Source organism: Chelonoidis abingdonii, chromosome 2 (genome assembly GCF_003597395.2).
Source record: "Chelonoidis abingdonii isolate Lonesome George chromosome 2, CheloAbing_2.0, whole genome shotgun sequence".
Taxonomy (NCBI): Eukaryota; Metazoa; Chordata; order Testudines; family Testudinidae; genus Chelonoidis; species Chelonoidis abingdonii.
The window spans coordinates 85,373,595-85,389,241 of NC_133770.1; the positions used below are offsets into that span (position 1 = coordinate 85,373,595).

At 46.6% G+C, this 15,647-nt stretch overlaps 1 protein-coding gene across 2 annotated transcripts in view; it reads right to left on the reverse strand.

The window, feature by feature from the left end:
- The window catches only part of LIMD1 (LIM domain containing 1), a 58,884-nt gene extending 55,632 nt beyond the window's left edge, over positions 1–3,252 (reverse strand). The window contains exons 1-2 of one of the 2 annotated variants that reach the window (XM_032803188.2): positions 2,169–3,251; positions 1,293–1,892 (exon numbers count right to left, since the gene is read on the reverse strand). In XM_032803188.2, coding sequence (XP_032659079.1) covers positions 1,293–1,892; positions 2,169–2,790 — 1,222 coding nt within the window. In that variant the 5' untranslated portion in view covers positions 2,791–3,251. Of the gene's footprint in view, positions 1–1,292 lie in introns of both variants that reach the window. The other variant, XM_032803187.2, reaches the window with a different exon arrangement.
- Positions 3,253–15,647: the final 12,395 nt, after the last annotated feature.

Genomic DNA, 15,647 nt, shown 5'->3' on the forward strand with positions numbered 1-15,647 from the left:
GAGGGCAGTTGGATAGGGAGTGGGAGTCCAAGGGGGGCTGTCAGGGGGCAGGGGTGTGATTAGGGGCAGTCAGGGGACAGGGAGCAGGGAGGTTGGATGGGCTGGAGGTTCTGAGGGGGGCAGTCAGTGGGTGGGAAGTGGGAGGGGGCAGATAGGGGGCAGGGGCCAGGCTGTTTGGGGGAAGCACAGCCTTCCCTCCCCAGCCCTCCCTACAGTTGCACAACCCTGATGTGGCCCTCAGGCCAAAATGTTTGCCCACCCCGGCCTACACGGACACTGCAACACTTTACCACCAACACCACAGGCCCTTCCACTCTCATGGAGGTGGAGTTATTATGGTGCTGTAGTAGGGCACTTACATTAGTGGGAGCAAGGCTATAAACACTGACATAACTGGGTCATCTTAAGCCTTACATCAGCTCAACTCTAGTGTAGACTTGGCCTAAAACAGGGAAGAACAAAATTCATACTGGGCAAGATCCTACTTTGATTGAAGTTAATCACAAAATTCTCACTGACTTCAGTGGAAACAGGATCAGACCCACTCTTTCCAAGAACTGGGTAATCAGACTCTAAATATCCTCTATCTTGTTAAGCTAGACATGGCTGAGAAAGAGAGAAAATACACTATTAAACTTGCCCATGGGTCACTGTCAGCCGATGATATCAAATGGACTGAAATCAGCAAAATATTTTAAACTACTTATTCAGGTAGCCTCAGATGTTAAGTTCTCCTTCTCTTTTCACTGCAAAATACAAGCATATCTTGCAGCAGTGGACAACTTGTGGATCTGAGCTGAGTACATTTATGGCCTGGTTTTTAGATGGGCTCATTCAAGTTGTTGAATAGCTGCAAGCCTTAGTCTTGTCCAACTTTTTGATCGATTAAAAAACTAAGTTTTAATTGAAGCTGAATCACACATAATTTTTAGAAAAGGAGGTAGTCTATTAATATCTTTAAAAGATGTTAAATTGTAATAAAAATGAATTAAGTACTTCAAAAGTCATAACCCTTCCACCTCACCCCACTCTCATCATTCCCTCCTGAAGTTACTATGGAATCCTTGCTTTAAAACAAGTGAAATTGAAAAATGTTTCATAGTCAAAATAATTTCTAGCCTCTGTAGTGACTGACACTTAAGTACAAAAATAAACCACTGAAGGAGGCCAAAAAAAGGAAAAAAAGTGTGTGTTTCCCTCCTAGTCTCCAAAGAAGCGAACCTTACAGCAGTTAGTACTGTCAGATGCGTTAATATAACTTACAGATTGCAATTTCAGACATAAAAACTTACCAAAGTAGTCAGCCTTGGGACGAGCATCCATCTCTTGCTCCAGACGCTGGGTAAGTGCTTCTAATTTTAATTCAGCTGCAGATGGCCCTTGTTCCTGCTGTGGAAGGAGGGTCTGACAGGGTAATTTTACTTTTGTAGAACTGGAATTTTCCTGGTGTCCTGAGTCATGCTGCAGACTGCTTATATCCTCTTTAAACGGAGACCTTGGAGCATCAGAAATCATTGGCCCATGTGAAGCTACGCTGACGGAATTCTGCTCAGGACTTATGCCAGAGCCAGGACAATTAAGCCTGTGATTTTGACCACGAACTATGAAATGGGCTGTAGCCTTGGGACAAGCACTGGCTTGCTGATAATCTACGCTTGGAGGCAACGGAGTAGGAACTGAACTAGACGTGGAAGAACTAGAATTGTCATGGTACCATAACGAGTGGTCATGACTGGTTTTGTGTGATGTGCCAGAAGGTAGCATCTCACTCTCAGGGTTTGGGTTAAATTGATCAGACAGACCTGAAAATCCTCGTGCAGGCAATGTTGATGGGGCTGAGAATGAGGAAGATCTCTGCTGTGGAAATCCCACTGCTGTCTCATCATCAGACCCTGCAGAAGTGGAAAAGGGGGTCAGAGTATGAGAGAAAGAGGAAGATCTCTGACCAGTTGAGTTTTGGTCATAGCCTCGACTGAGTCTGTTGCTTTCATTCCCATTTTCCTGGCTTCCATACCCACTTTCAGATGACCTGCAGGAGCTCAGTGACTTCTGATGCTGGTACGGGTGAGGATCAGCTTGGGTTTTTGTAGGACTCCTTGGCAGCTGATCACTATGATTAACATTGGATCGTAAACTCCCCAAACCAGATTTTGGGATGGAAAACTTACCAGCATCTCCTCCCCAAGCAGGGATGCCTGTCTGATTCTCATTATAATGCTGTCCATGGGGAAGAGAAGGTTTTGTAGCACTGGGATTCACATGGGCTGCTCTGTGGAACCCGTGTCCTTCAGAGACCTTGGAATCCCCCAGATTCTCTCTACAGCCATATTCTTTACTAGCTGTTTTGCCATCTTGGTATAAATTTGTTCGCTGCCCATCAGGAACAGCTTGTGGGTGGTGTGGAAAAGCAAGCTGGTGCGCTGCACACACTGATGCTGTGGCCAGAGGAGGTTTGGCAATATTTTCTCCTGAATGCAATTTACTGGCCCCTGCAGCTACTCCAGGCACAGGATGGTTTGGAAACTGCTGCTGGACACTGAAACTGGCCCCGCCATTTAGAGAGCCAGAGTCAGCCAACATCAGCTCCTCTTCTTGCTGCTGCTGCTGCTGTTTCTGAAGATGAATTTTGGACATTTTAGTGGCAAAAACTCTCCTGGTTTCCTCAAATTCTGGGTTGTTGCCAACAGCTTTGTCCACCCGAAAGAGGCCATCCTTGGAGGCTTCATACATATTGAGATCTTCTATAAATTTACTTGCCTCTAGGCCCAGATCATCATATTTATTATCCATTTTTGCAAATTCAGTAGCGTCTCCCTCCCACGGCTAAACTTAATGATGAAAGCTACAAAGCCATCCAAGACTGTAGGCGCAGTTAGTACAGAATCCACTTTACTTTGTGATCCTCAGCTTCATGTCCACCCGGTCCTCGACTCAGAAAAAGGTTACACAAGTTTATGTGCTTTGTAAAAATAATCAATTTTCTTGCATACGCAAAAACGGAGGAAGACAAACTTCAGGTTTTATCTCCCCTTAATAACCCGGGTCAGAAGCAGCAGTATCTTCTTACCATAGGATGCAAGAAATGCAGCTTCAATGTTTATTGTAAATCTGGGGGTGGGTAGAACACCCCCCTCGAAGAAGTAAGATCTGAATGGGCTTCAGGCCCAGAGGCGAGGATGACGATTAAGGAGATTTCCCGTTCGCTCTGCAATCAGGGCTTACTCAGCCTGAGCCCACCAGCAGGACGGAGGCTAGAAAAGAAAGAGAGAGTTTGTAAGGGTCACATGGACCCAGGCTGCAAACCCCTTTCCTGCCCAGCGGGAGGCCCAGGCACAGCTCAGGTCCCTCACGCCGCGCGAGGCTGGGGGACCCGTCCACGCTCCCGGGGAAGTGGGGAGCAGCGGGAGAGTCAGTCCCCGGCCACGGGGAGGGGCCGGGGGTCGCTGCAGGACTTGCGGGAGGGGGGGTTGCCAGGAGCCCCAGGAACATCCGGAGGGGGGTTCGGGGGGAACCTCACGTGGCCTCGTCGCCTGCCCCGGCGAGGCGGCGGCTGCCGGAGTTTCTCCTGCGGGAGCGAGCGCCGGGGCCAGGCGGACTCACCCGGCCATTTAAAAAGACACTGCCAAGGTTGGGAGGCCACACATTAGACCTCCCTTAAATAGGTTCCAAGAATGCATTGAAATGTTTGGAGATGCCATCCCCCCCCAGGCCTCTGCATTCCTCTGGGAGGCCTGATGCTTCCTCCCACGTTTGCTCCAGTTTAACCCCCTGAAACACTACAGCAGAGGCTGCTTAGGGCTACTCTTTATCTTAGGCCTCGCCCTTGTCTACAACTGGGGATTTTAGCCACCAGTGTAGCTGCCCCAGTGCAAACCCTCTACCCCCCCCCCGCCGGGGTACAACTGGCGAGCGAGGGTCGGGGTTTGCTCACAGTCACTTCCTAGCGCCTGTGGCCCCTCGCCCTGCAAAGCCTCCCGCCCATGCTGAACCCTCAGCGCAAACTCTGGCCCAACCCTCCGAGTTACCCCGCGTAGTCAGACACCTGCATGGAGCCCCCTCGGGCTTCGTGACGTGGAGAGTGGAGAGGATCTAGTCACCCTCAAAGGGACATTCATTCAACAGCAGTTTTCTTCTCTGCCTCCCTGTTCAAGCTGAGCAGAAAGTTCTCTTTTCTTTTTGCGATGCTGTTCAGTAGTGGCAGTTTCGCTGAATAGATTAGTCATATTTGTTTCTGCCCAGCTTCAGGTCAATGTACTGTACTTTCGAGTGCTTATGCACTGAACACAGTTCAGGAATGGCTGGATTACAAACCCTGCAGTGGAATGTTTTGCTAAAATAAAAGCAGAAGAACCCAGTGGCTGGGAAGAAGCATAAGTGTGGGCCCAATCCTGCTAAAATGCACAACTTCCATAACTCACTAAGCAGCTACAGGACCTCTGCAAGAACTGGGGAGGAAAATACAGACCATCTGTTTAACTCTCAGCAGCCATTTGTGAACGCACAAAACCGCCTGGCAATTGTTGATGCTTTTAGAAAGCAGTGGCATGCCATTTTTTTTTTCATTTTTGGCATAGCTATGCAGTTTTTCAGTAATCCTAACTACAACCTACAGTCCTCATCATGGAACTCCACTGAAGTCCCTGGGGCTCCAGGCAGACTTAAGAGTTTGCCGACCAGGAGCTCATTGCAGTATCAGGCATTAGGCCATGAACTGGCAACCACTTATGTACATTTGTAACTTAGTTCACATGGGAAATTGCACTGACTTCTCAGATGAGTAAAGTTTGTGCTTGCATAAGTGTTTGCTGTCTCGGGGTCATAGGCATGATCCAATGCAGAGTTCTGCTTGCACAGATCCGAAGATTGGAGGAGTGGTAAATAATGAAGAGGGTGCAAACAATATAATTTTAATGTGGCTAAATGTAAGTGTCTATGGCTAGGAACAATGAATATAGGCCATACTTAGGGTATGTCTACACTACGAAATTAGGTCGAATTTATAGAAGTGTTTTTTTTAGAAATCGTTTTTATACAGTCAATTGTGTGTGTCCCCACACAAGATGGTCTAAGTGCATTAAGTCGGTGGACTGCATTCACAGTACCAAGGCTAATGTCAACTTCCAGAGTGTTGAACTGTGGGTAGCTATCTCACAGTTCCCGCAGTCTCCGCTGCCCATTGGAATTCTGGGTTGAGATCCCAATGCCTGATGGGGCAAAAACAGTGTCGCGGGTGGTTGTCGATACATGTTGTCAGGCCCCCCTCTCCCTCCCTCCCTTACTCCGTCCCTCCCTCCGTGAAAGCAATGGCAGACAATGGTTTCGCACCTTTTTTCCTGGGTTACCAGAGCAGATGCAGTACCACGGCAAGCATGGAGCCTGCTCAGCTCACTGTCACCGTACATCTCCTGGGTGCTGGCAGATGTGGGACTGCATTGCTACACAGCAGCAGCTCATTGCCTTTTGGAAGGAGACGGTGCATTACAATAGGTAGCCATCGTCATCGTCTTCCTGGGTGCTCTTTTAGCCGACCTCAGTGAGGTCGGTCAGGGGCGCCTGGGCAGACATGAGAGTGACTCAGCCAGGTCATTCTCATTTTCTGCCGAGCATCCAGGAGATGACGATGGCTAGCAGTCTTAAAGCTCCATCTGCTGCCAGCCTAAGATATAAAAGATAGATGGAGTGGATCAAAACAAGAAATTGACCCAATTTGTTTTGTGAAATCAACGGTCTGCTAAACCCAGTGTTTTGAGTTCAATCCTTGAGGGGGCCATTCTGTGTGAGAGTTGTTTGTGTTTCTCCTTGATGCAAAGCCACCCCTTTTATTTTAATTCCCTGTAAGCCATGTCGTCAGTCACCGCTCCCTCCATCAGGGCAATGGCAGACAATTGTTTTGCGCCTTTTTTCAGTGCAGAACCAGAAGCTGCAAAAGCAAAACCAGGCAAGGAGGCGACGGCAGCGCGGTGACGAGAGTGATGAGGACATAGACATGGTCATAGACTTCTCACAAAGTACGGGCCGGGCAATGTGCCCTGGCAATGTGCACATCATGCTGATGAGCTCTGCATGGTCACCTGTGCTGATCAGCTCGCCACGCTGGCCAAACAGGAAATGAAATTCAAAAGTTCCGGGGCCTTTTCCTGTCTACCTGGCCAGTGCATCTGAGTTGAGAGCGCTGTCCAGAGAGGTCACAATGGAGCACTCTGGGATAGCTCCCGGAGGCCAGTATCATCGAATTGTGTCCACGCTACCCCAAATTCAACCCAGCAAGGCAGATCTCAGTGCTAATCCCCTCATCAGAAGTAGAGTAAAGAAATTGATGTAAAGAGCCCTTTCAGTGAAAAAAAGGGCTTTGTCGTGTGGATGGGTCCAGGCTTAAATCAAGGTAACGCTGCTAAATTCGACCTAAAATTGTAGTGTAGACCAGGCCTTCCATAATGGGGGACTTTATTCTGGAAATCAGTGTCTCTGAAAAAGATTTGGGGGTTGTAGTGGATAATCAGTTGAATATGAGCTCTCATTGTGACACTGTGGGCAGAAGGGCTAATGTGATCCTGGATGGAAAAACAGAGGAATGTCAAGCAGGAGCAGAGAGGTTATTTTATCTCCGTTTTTGGCACTGCTGTAGACACTGCTGGAATATTGTGTCCAGTTCTGGTGTCCACAAGTCAAGAAGGGTGTTGATAAATTGTTGAGGGTTCAGGGAAGAGCCCTGAGAACAAATAAGGGATTACAAAGCATTCTTATAGTGATCCACTTAAGGAGCTCGATATATTTAGCTTAACAAAGACTTGATCACAGTTTATAAGTACCTGCTTTGGAAACAAATATTTGATATTGGACACTTCAGTCTAGTAGGGAAAGGTATAACATGGTCCAATGGCTGGAAGTTGAAGCTAAATAAATTCAGACTGGAAATAAGGTGTACGTTTTTAACAGTGAGAGTAATTAACCATTGGCACAATTTACTAAGGATTGTGGCAGATTCTCCATCACTGGCAATTTTGAATCAAACTTGGATATTTTTCTAAAAGATCTGCTCTAGTTCCAACAGGAATTGTTTTGGGGGAGTTCTGTGGCCTGTGTTATGCAGACCAGATGAGATGGTGGTAATGGTCCCATCTGGCCTTGGAATCTAGGAATTGTGGGATGAGAACTTTACTTACTTGGGTTTGTTGGTGGTTTTTTGTTTTGGTTGTTTATTAACCTTGAATGTTTCAGGAAACCTGGCCACAAAATGTTTGCAAAACTACAAGATACAACAAATAATGAAACACACCAAGGAATATTCCACAATGTGCACTGTTCATGCTAGCAATAGTGAAACAGCCCTTAGGGATGTGGTCAAATCATTTCCCTCTCTGCAAAATGAGTGGTGGGAGAGACAAAATCTCTGTTTATTTTTGCTCTCTTGTGTATTTTATATTTCACACATACACTCGCTTTCTTGTCACAGCATAATTATTGCACTCAAGCCAAACGCACATGACTTAGTCTATGATTAATCATTCAGAAGCCTTGAAAAGAGGAATTCCTACTGAACCGTTGAAGGAAAAGGAAAAAAAACCTCAAACACCTGCTTTCCTCCTGGTGGTATTTGTCTAGCAAGAAAGTAGCTGTGCAGGACTTTTTGCAAGACTGTACTTGAGAGAGAGAGAGAGGCAGATTGCAACCTGATTGCTTCACTTTAAAATAAATGGCTGGGTCCACAACATGATGGAGCCAACACTACCCCTACTGCTGCTCTTCCCTCCCCTTCCCCCCAGCCAAAAAAGAGAAAGAGAATCACATTAAAAAGTTCTGTTCATTTCCCAGGATTATTAATGTTATATATTGACAGCTTTTTAATAATACTCTATGACAATTATTATTTGTATTATACTAATGCTCCAACTGAGATCAGAGCCCCTGTGTGAAAGGCGTTGTCCAAACACATAGTGAGAGACTGTCTAGCTCATAGTCTACATGGAAAGGGCAGACAGAGGAAGAATTATCCCCAAGCTACAGCTGGAAAGCTGAGACAAGTGAGCCATTGGTCAGGGCTCTATCTGCACAGAGCTACTTGCAGGATGGGGGCTTAAGCAACTGAGGGCTGTGGAAGTAAATTAGTGACTGGGGGAAACTGAATTCGGAGCACCTGAATCCTACTCCAGCACCTTAAACCCAAGTTTACCCTTCTCATACTATGCTATGCCCCTATAAATATTTTCTTCATTGGGGAAAACGACTCCTTTAGCACTAAATTCTGTCCTCAGATATGTTTAATAGCCCATAAAAGTCAACGTGAGCTGTGCATGTCTGAAGGTAGAATTAGACTATGTACACACTACAGTTTATATCAGTATAAGTCATGTTGCTCACGGGTGTGAATAAGTCACCCGCTTGAGCAACCTAAGTTACACCGACCTAACCATCAGTGTGGACAGTGCTATGACTGAGAACTTCTCCCGTCAACATAGTGGCCATCGCTTGCGGGGCCTGGAGAAATTAAGTTGATGGGAGAGCTATTTCATATTGGCTTAGAGCCTCTGCACTAGCAGCTCTACAGCGGTGCAGCTGTATTGGTGAAGCTGCACTGCTACAAACTCTGTAGTGTAGCGAAGAAATCCTTGTGGAGGTCTAGCTCCCAATTCAACAGAGCAGCAAATTCTGCCCTCAGGCATGGCCATTCTGCCCTAGCAAACTCAATGGGATAATGCTGCTGTAACTGAGAGCATAATAATCTGGCCCCAATAATTAAAAACCTGTCTGACAGGCCCAAAATTGGACATATCTTAAAATATAACTTCAGTATTAATGTCCTCATGATCTTTATCACATCCTCTCCAACATACTGTCACACAGACACAATCCCAACTTCTCAACTGGGCAAATGTCCCCCCCCGCCCCACAAAGAAGGTTGATGCAGGTAATTGGAGGTATGGCAGGAATTCCATAAAAGGCTGCAAATAATAGGCATTTTTGAAAGGCAGGGAGAGAAGGGTAAGTGAGATATTTATGATTATGAGAGAGTGAAAAGGGATTGGTCCCTTTTACAGAGTCCCATAATATAAGCATAAAGAATACTTGATTAAAATTCATAACAGGCACGTTTAAATGTAATAGAAAGAAATACACACACTATATAATCAGTCTATGGTGTTAACTTCCCTGGGAGAAGGTGCTCACAGCGTCAAACACTGTAACTGAATTTAAAAGGGGAAGAACTGGATAATTTTATGACCAGGAAGAATATCTATTGTTATAACTTGCTAAAATAGAATGAATCAGCTCTGATTCTTCCGGACATAATGAAGGAGTATGGAAGGAGTTTCCTTTTGCATCCCTCCTCTCTGGACAACACTGTACAGTTGTTCAGGTGCATTGTTATCATCATTAATTTTCACATTTCTCTGGTGCATCAAGAGTTGGCCACTGGCTATGGCTCTACATCAGATGTGATCAACTAATGGTCTGATCTGGTAGGAAAATGTTATATATTTCTGGTTTGAAGTTGCATAAGCACAAATACTGACTGTGCCACCCCCATTTTTTAATGCAAGGAGAGTACTGAAATATATACCACTCCTGTGGTGTAAAATGAACACTCCTGTGAAAAACAAAGGTAGTCAGTCTCAGCTGAGCCCTGCCAGTTTTGGGACAACACCGGACTCTCACTAGAACACGCGTCTATATAACACGAATTTGGATATAACGTGGTTGGGGCCATGGATCCCAAACTTAAGTACAGTACAACATTTTTGAGTTTGAAGTCTCCTTGATGTTCATTACCTTATCATTCATGCAAGATCGTTGGAAGAAAGACACATATACTGTATCACAGTCTGAGGAGGAATTCGACTTCGAGGGATTTACAGAGAAGGAAGTTGGAAGCACAGACATGGAGTGTCTGACCTGCGTCTGACGAAGTGGGTATTCACCCACGAAAGCTCACGCTCCAAAACCTCTGTTAGTCTATAAGGTGCCACAGGATTCTCTGCTGCTTTCACAGATCCAGACTAACACGGCTACCCCTCTGATACTAGACATGGAGTGGTTGCAGGAGCTGTCCCAGCAACTGTCCGGGCTCCGCGTAACTGTTCTGCCACAAAATATTGAGTCCTGGATAAGCAGAAGAATTTTGTCCCGTTGCTGAAAGTCTAATGAGTGACCAAATTCTTCAGGCAGTATGACCAAACAACATTCCAGAAGCTGAAGAATTGGCTTTCACCGTGGAAGAAGATGAGGAGGATGAAGTGGACGTCGTTCCAATATCAACTGCAACTGTAGCTGGCTTATAGACTGCTTTGAGATGGTTTCAGATGCAAGATGTTGAGCCTATAAATATTATGCAGCTACGTAGTCTTTTGCAGTTTGCTAAGCGGAAGCAGCACAGCAGCAAGAAGCAAAAGCAACTCACCAACTTTTTAAAGAAAAACTAGACTAGTTTATTGTAATGTCTACTTTAAATCTCTAATAAAGCAACACTTTTTTTCTCGTTTATTGTTTCCTTCAAGTAGGAGTTTGTTTTCTATACTTTATGGATGTGAAGGTAATTAGCGCTACAAAAATTTCTATATACATATTTATATATACAGTGTATATAAATTTCTCTATGGCATTCCATACACAAAGATGGAAGTTTCTCTATGGCACTCCATATGCAAAGATGGAAGTTATGGCGCCCGAAAGTGGACAATCAGAACAAAGCACACAAAGCTTTTAACCGAATTCATTAAAATCGCTTCCATTTCAAAATGCACTTTCCACTGATGCCCGTGGTGAGCACTGTATCTTGTAGACTCGTTTTTCATGACAGTTCCGAGTTTTGATGCTATCGTTAGCCTGCTGTAACCTGCAAATACACACCTACATATACCTGTACTGAAATTTCGGTCACAAAAATATAATTTCATTTTAATGCGGTCCCCTCTATAACGTGGTACTTGGCATGGATCCCAAATCCCATGTTCTAGTGAGGGTCCGGTGTATTTGCTTGTGCAGTTGTGACTGGATCCCCAGGGTATGACCTGGAACTGGGGTACTGCTGTGCCCCCTTAACTCTCCAGCCTGGGCTGTCTCTCATAATGCTTTGCTAGTGACAAGCAGCAAACCCCTATGGGCTCTGTTATCACTTAATACAACGGCATGAGGAACCCACATCACACCCAGCTAAACTGTATGAATGCTCCCTGAGCCACTCACAAATCAGACAGAGACAGGCACTAGTAAATCTCTCAAGCCCCTAGCCTTGCACCCTAGAACTATACCATCTTGCCCTGGTGAGAAGTCTGACCAGTGTAAGTTTATTACCCAGTCTACCCCACCCTCCATGTGGAGAGGACACACACTAGCCTTTGTAACCTGAGCTGAGATTTCCCAAGTGCTTCAACCAAAACACACTGGTTTAGATAAAATATAAAACAAGTTTATTAACTACAGAAAGCTAGATTTTAAGTTGTAAGCACAAATGATCAGAAATAGTTACCAAGAAAATAAAGGGTAAGCACGCAGTCTAAATCCTAGACCTGATTAGACTGCGCAATATTTGAATCAAGCAGTTTTTCTCACCTCACTGGATGTTGCAGGTAGGCTACAGTCCTTAATATGCAGGGTTTCCCATTAAGCCTGGGACCAGTCTCCTCAGTTCAGATCTTTGTCTTCCCAGAGTTCTTGTGGCTTCCAGTGTAGGTGGAGGAAGAGAAAGGTGCCCTCATGATGCCATTGTTCCTTATTTTATATTCTTAGGCCATGTCCCTGGAAAGACATTAGCCCAAGCATACCTGGTGGGCCTTGCTGAGTCACAGGGTTGAGCAATCACCATTGGTGGTGCTTCTCTTAGCCCTGTCTACACTGGCAAGTTTCTGCACAGTACAGCAGCCTTCTGCGCTGTAACTCCCTAGGTGTACACACTGCCAAGCCACTTTGTGTGCAGAAACTGTGCAGTTGTAGCACTGTAAAAAAACCACCCTGATGAGAGGCATACAGCTTTCTGCCCCAGGGCTACAGCACCGTGGTGCCAGTGTAGACACCTTGGTTGATTATAGCACTGCGATTGCCCTCTGGGAGGTGTCCCACAATGCCTCTCACCTCTCTGATCATTGGTTTGAAATCTACTGCCCTGCCCTCAGGTGACCAACTATCAGCCTGACCCCGTAAATTCCTTTGGAATATTGAAAGTCCCCTTTCTGTTTGCACTGAGACCACTGAATGCATCACTGAGCATCTTTCCAGGTGGCCAAGCCTGCTCCACGCACCAGGCAATCCCTCACTTGGAGCAATGCCGAGCTGCTGGACCTCATCAGCATTTGGGGAAAGGAGGATGTCCAGTCCCAGCTGCGCTCCAGCCATAGGAATTATAACACCTATGGACAGATTCACAATGCATGACAGAAAGGGGCCATGACCGGGACACACTGCAGTGCAGGGTCAAATTGAAGGAGCTGAGGAATGCCTACCACAAGGCATGAGAGGCAAACCGCTGCTCCAGTGCTGCACCCATGAGCTGCTGGTTCTACAAAGAGCTGGACACGATACTCGGTGGCGACCCCAACTCTACCGTGAAGACCAGGAGGAGGAAATCTTGGATGAGGCTGTGGAGTGGCAGAGGATGACTTGGAGGTCAGAGATGCATGCAGCCAAGAGCTCTTTTCTACCCTGGAGGAGTCTAGCCAGTCACAGCAATCAGCTCTTGGCAAAGCACAAACAGGAGAGGAGGCCGCGGTAAGTGGATCTGATTTTGGGAATTGCTGAAGCGAGTTGTTGGAGCCAGGAGGGTTGCAGAAAGCAGACTTGTCTCCCACAGCATGCCTAGTTGAGCAGTGGAACAGGCTGTTAATAGACTCCCTCACTTCACGGTAATCTTCCTCAGAGATCTCCAGGAAACTCTCATGGAGATACTGGGCAATCCGCTGCAGCAGGTTCCTCAGCAGAGCTGCTTTGTTTCTTGCTCCATTAACTGTAACTTTCCCGCACCACTGTGTCATCATGGGGTGGGGGTGGGGAGGGTGCGGAACCATTGCTGCACACAAGCAAGCCACACAGGGGCCAGGACGGAAACTGCAGGCTTTGAGAAGACCCTCCTTAATTCCCTGCTCACCCTCAGCAGCGAGATATCTTCCATAATGACCACCTCCTATGGAAAGTGTGGGGACAAGAATGATCATCAGGCCCCCTCTACAGTGCTGACTCTCCCAGAGAGCCACGTGCCCAACGTACAGCAGGGTCTGGGAAGAGTGATTTACCCTGTCCCAGTGGCTACTCACCATTTTGGGTGTCTTGTGGCTCATGTGTGCTTGTCTGGGGTCAGTGACAGGTGTGTGAATAGTGGCTGTGTTTTAAAGCAATGAAACAGTGTTCTCTGTGTGGCAAACAATACTGCTTCTGTACAATGTTGCGTTTAAACTTCACAGAGATGACCTTGGGAGCCCAGTCTCCCTCTTTGTTATCGGCAGCTGAACAGTTGCGCAGAATTAGAAAGCGGCCAAGAAGAACTAAGGAGGACTTTCTGTGTGAGGTTATGATGCACTCTGACGCCAAGAAACAAGAATTGAAGGAATGTTGGGACAGCGAGAAGAGGGACCAAAAGGAAAATGCGGCGCGCCAGAATGAAGACACGGAGTGGCTCTTTAAAGGTTAAGGAATGTCAAGCAGACACGCTCCAGGCGATACTATCTCTTTAAACTGAGCAGCTCCGTGCCCACCCTCTCACCCCACAGCCACTGTTGCAAAACTCTTTCCCATGTGTCCCCCAGACACCGGCAACACACTCTTCTCAACCTCCTGGCTCCAGTCTGTACCCGCGGCATTCCACTCCTCCCCACTCACAGTCCAGCACTGCGGACTCCCAGTACCCACTGCACTCAACACCCATCCCTCTGCAGTTTAGCCCTGTTGAAGTACAGCACCCACTGCATTGTACTCCAAAGGAGAAGGTTGGATATGATCCCTGGACATACACAATCTTTAGCCATTCCAGGACGCCTCCTCCTCCTGGGACCTTCCTTTCCCCCATCCCGCTCCCTGCTGATGGTTTTTTTTATTTGACTCTCTCCTCCGGTTGTTGTCTTTTAATAAAAGAATTGCATTGGTTTGAAAGCAATCTTTATTCCATTAATTGAAAGCAAAAAGAGCCCTGCAAAGCAACAAACAATTATGTTAAATCCACATATTGCATCACATGCACCAATCACCCCCTGGCATTACAAGCACTGCACTCCCAAGCATAACAACAAATATTAGTGACTTTCAGCTTCAAATTGCTGCCTCAAGGTATCCCTGATCCTTATTGCCCTGTGCTGTGCCTCTCTAATAGCCCTGGTCTCTGGCTGTTCGAACTCAGCCTCCAGATGCTGAGCCTCTGCAGTCCAGTCCTGAGTGAAGCTTTCACACTTCCCTTCACAAATATTATGGAGCTATAGCATGAGGCTATAAGCGTAGGAATATTGTCATTGGCCAGGTCCAGCTTCCCATAGAGGCAGCGCCAGCAGGCTTTTAAACAGCTAAATGCACACACCACAGTCATTCTGCACTTGCTCAGCATGTTGTTGAACCACTCCTTGCTGCTGTCAAGTATGGCTTCATAAACCACGGCAGTAAGGGGGAGGCGGGGTCTCCCAGGGTCACAGTGGGCATTTTGACTTCCCTTATGGTGACCTTCTGGTCCGGGAAGAAAGTCCCTGCTTGCAGCTTCCTTAACAGGCCAGTGTATCGAAAGATGCGTGCGTCATGCACCTTTCCCGACCAGCCCGCGTTAATGTCTGTGAAACATAAGAACATAAGAACGGCCATACCAGGTCAGACCAAAGGTCCATTTAGCCCAGTATCCTGCCAGATGCCCCAGAGGGAGTGGACCTAACAGGGAATGATCAAATGATCTCTCTCCTGCCATCCATCTCTATCCTCTGACAAACAGAGGCTAGGGACACCATTCCTTACCCATCCTGGCTAATAGCCATTAATGGACTTAATCTCCATGAAATTATCTAGTTCTCTTTTAAACCCTGTTATAGTCCTAACCTTCACAACCTCCTCAGGCAAGGAGTTCCACACGTTGACTGTGCGCTGCATGAAGAAGAACTTCCCTGTATTTGTTTTAAATCTGCTGCCTATTCATTTCATTTGGTGACCCCTAGTTCTTGTATTATGGGAATAAGTAAATAACTTTTCATGTCCACGGTGATCCACTGCGCCTGGAGAACCACTGAGAAATACCACTTCTGATTAATGTATTCAGTGGCTAAGTGCTCTGGTGCCAGAATTGGAATGTGCGTGCCATCTATCACCCCTCCGCAGTTAGGGAAACCCACTTGTGCAAAGCCATCTACAATGTCATGCACGTTGCCCACAGTCATGGTCTTTCAGAGCAGGAGGCGATTAATGGCCCTACACACTTCTGTCAACATGAGTCCAACGGTCAACTTTCCAACTCCAAACTGATTAGCGACCGATTGGTAGCAGTCTGGAGTAGCCAGCTTCCACAGTGCAATCACCATGCACTTCTCCAATGGCAGAGCAGCTCTCATTCTTGTGTCCTTGCACTGCAGGGCTGGGGCGAGCTCATCACACAGTCCCATGAATGTGGCTTTCCTTATACAAAAGTTCTGCAGCCACTGCTCACATCCCAGACATGCATGATGATGTGATTCCACCACTCAGTGCTTGTTTCCCAA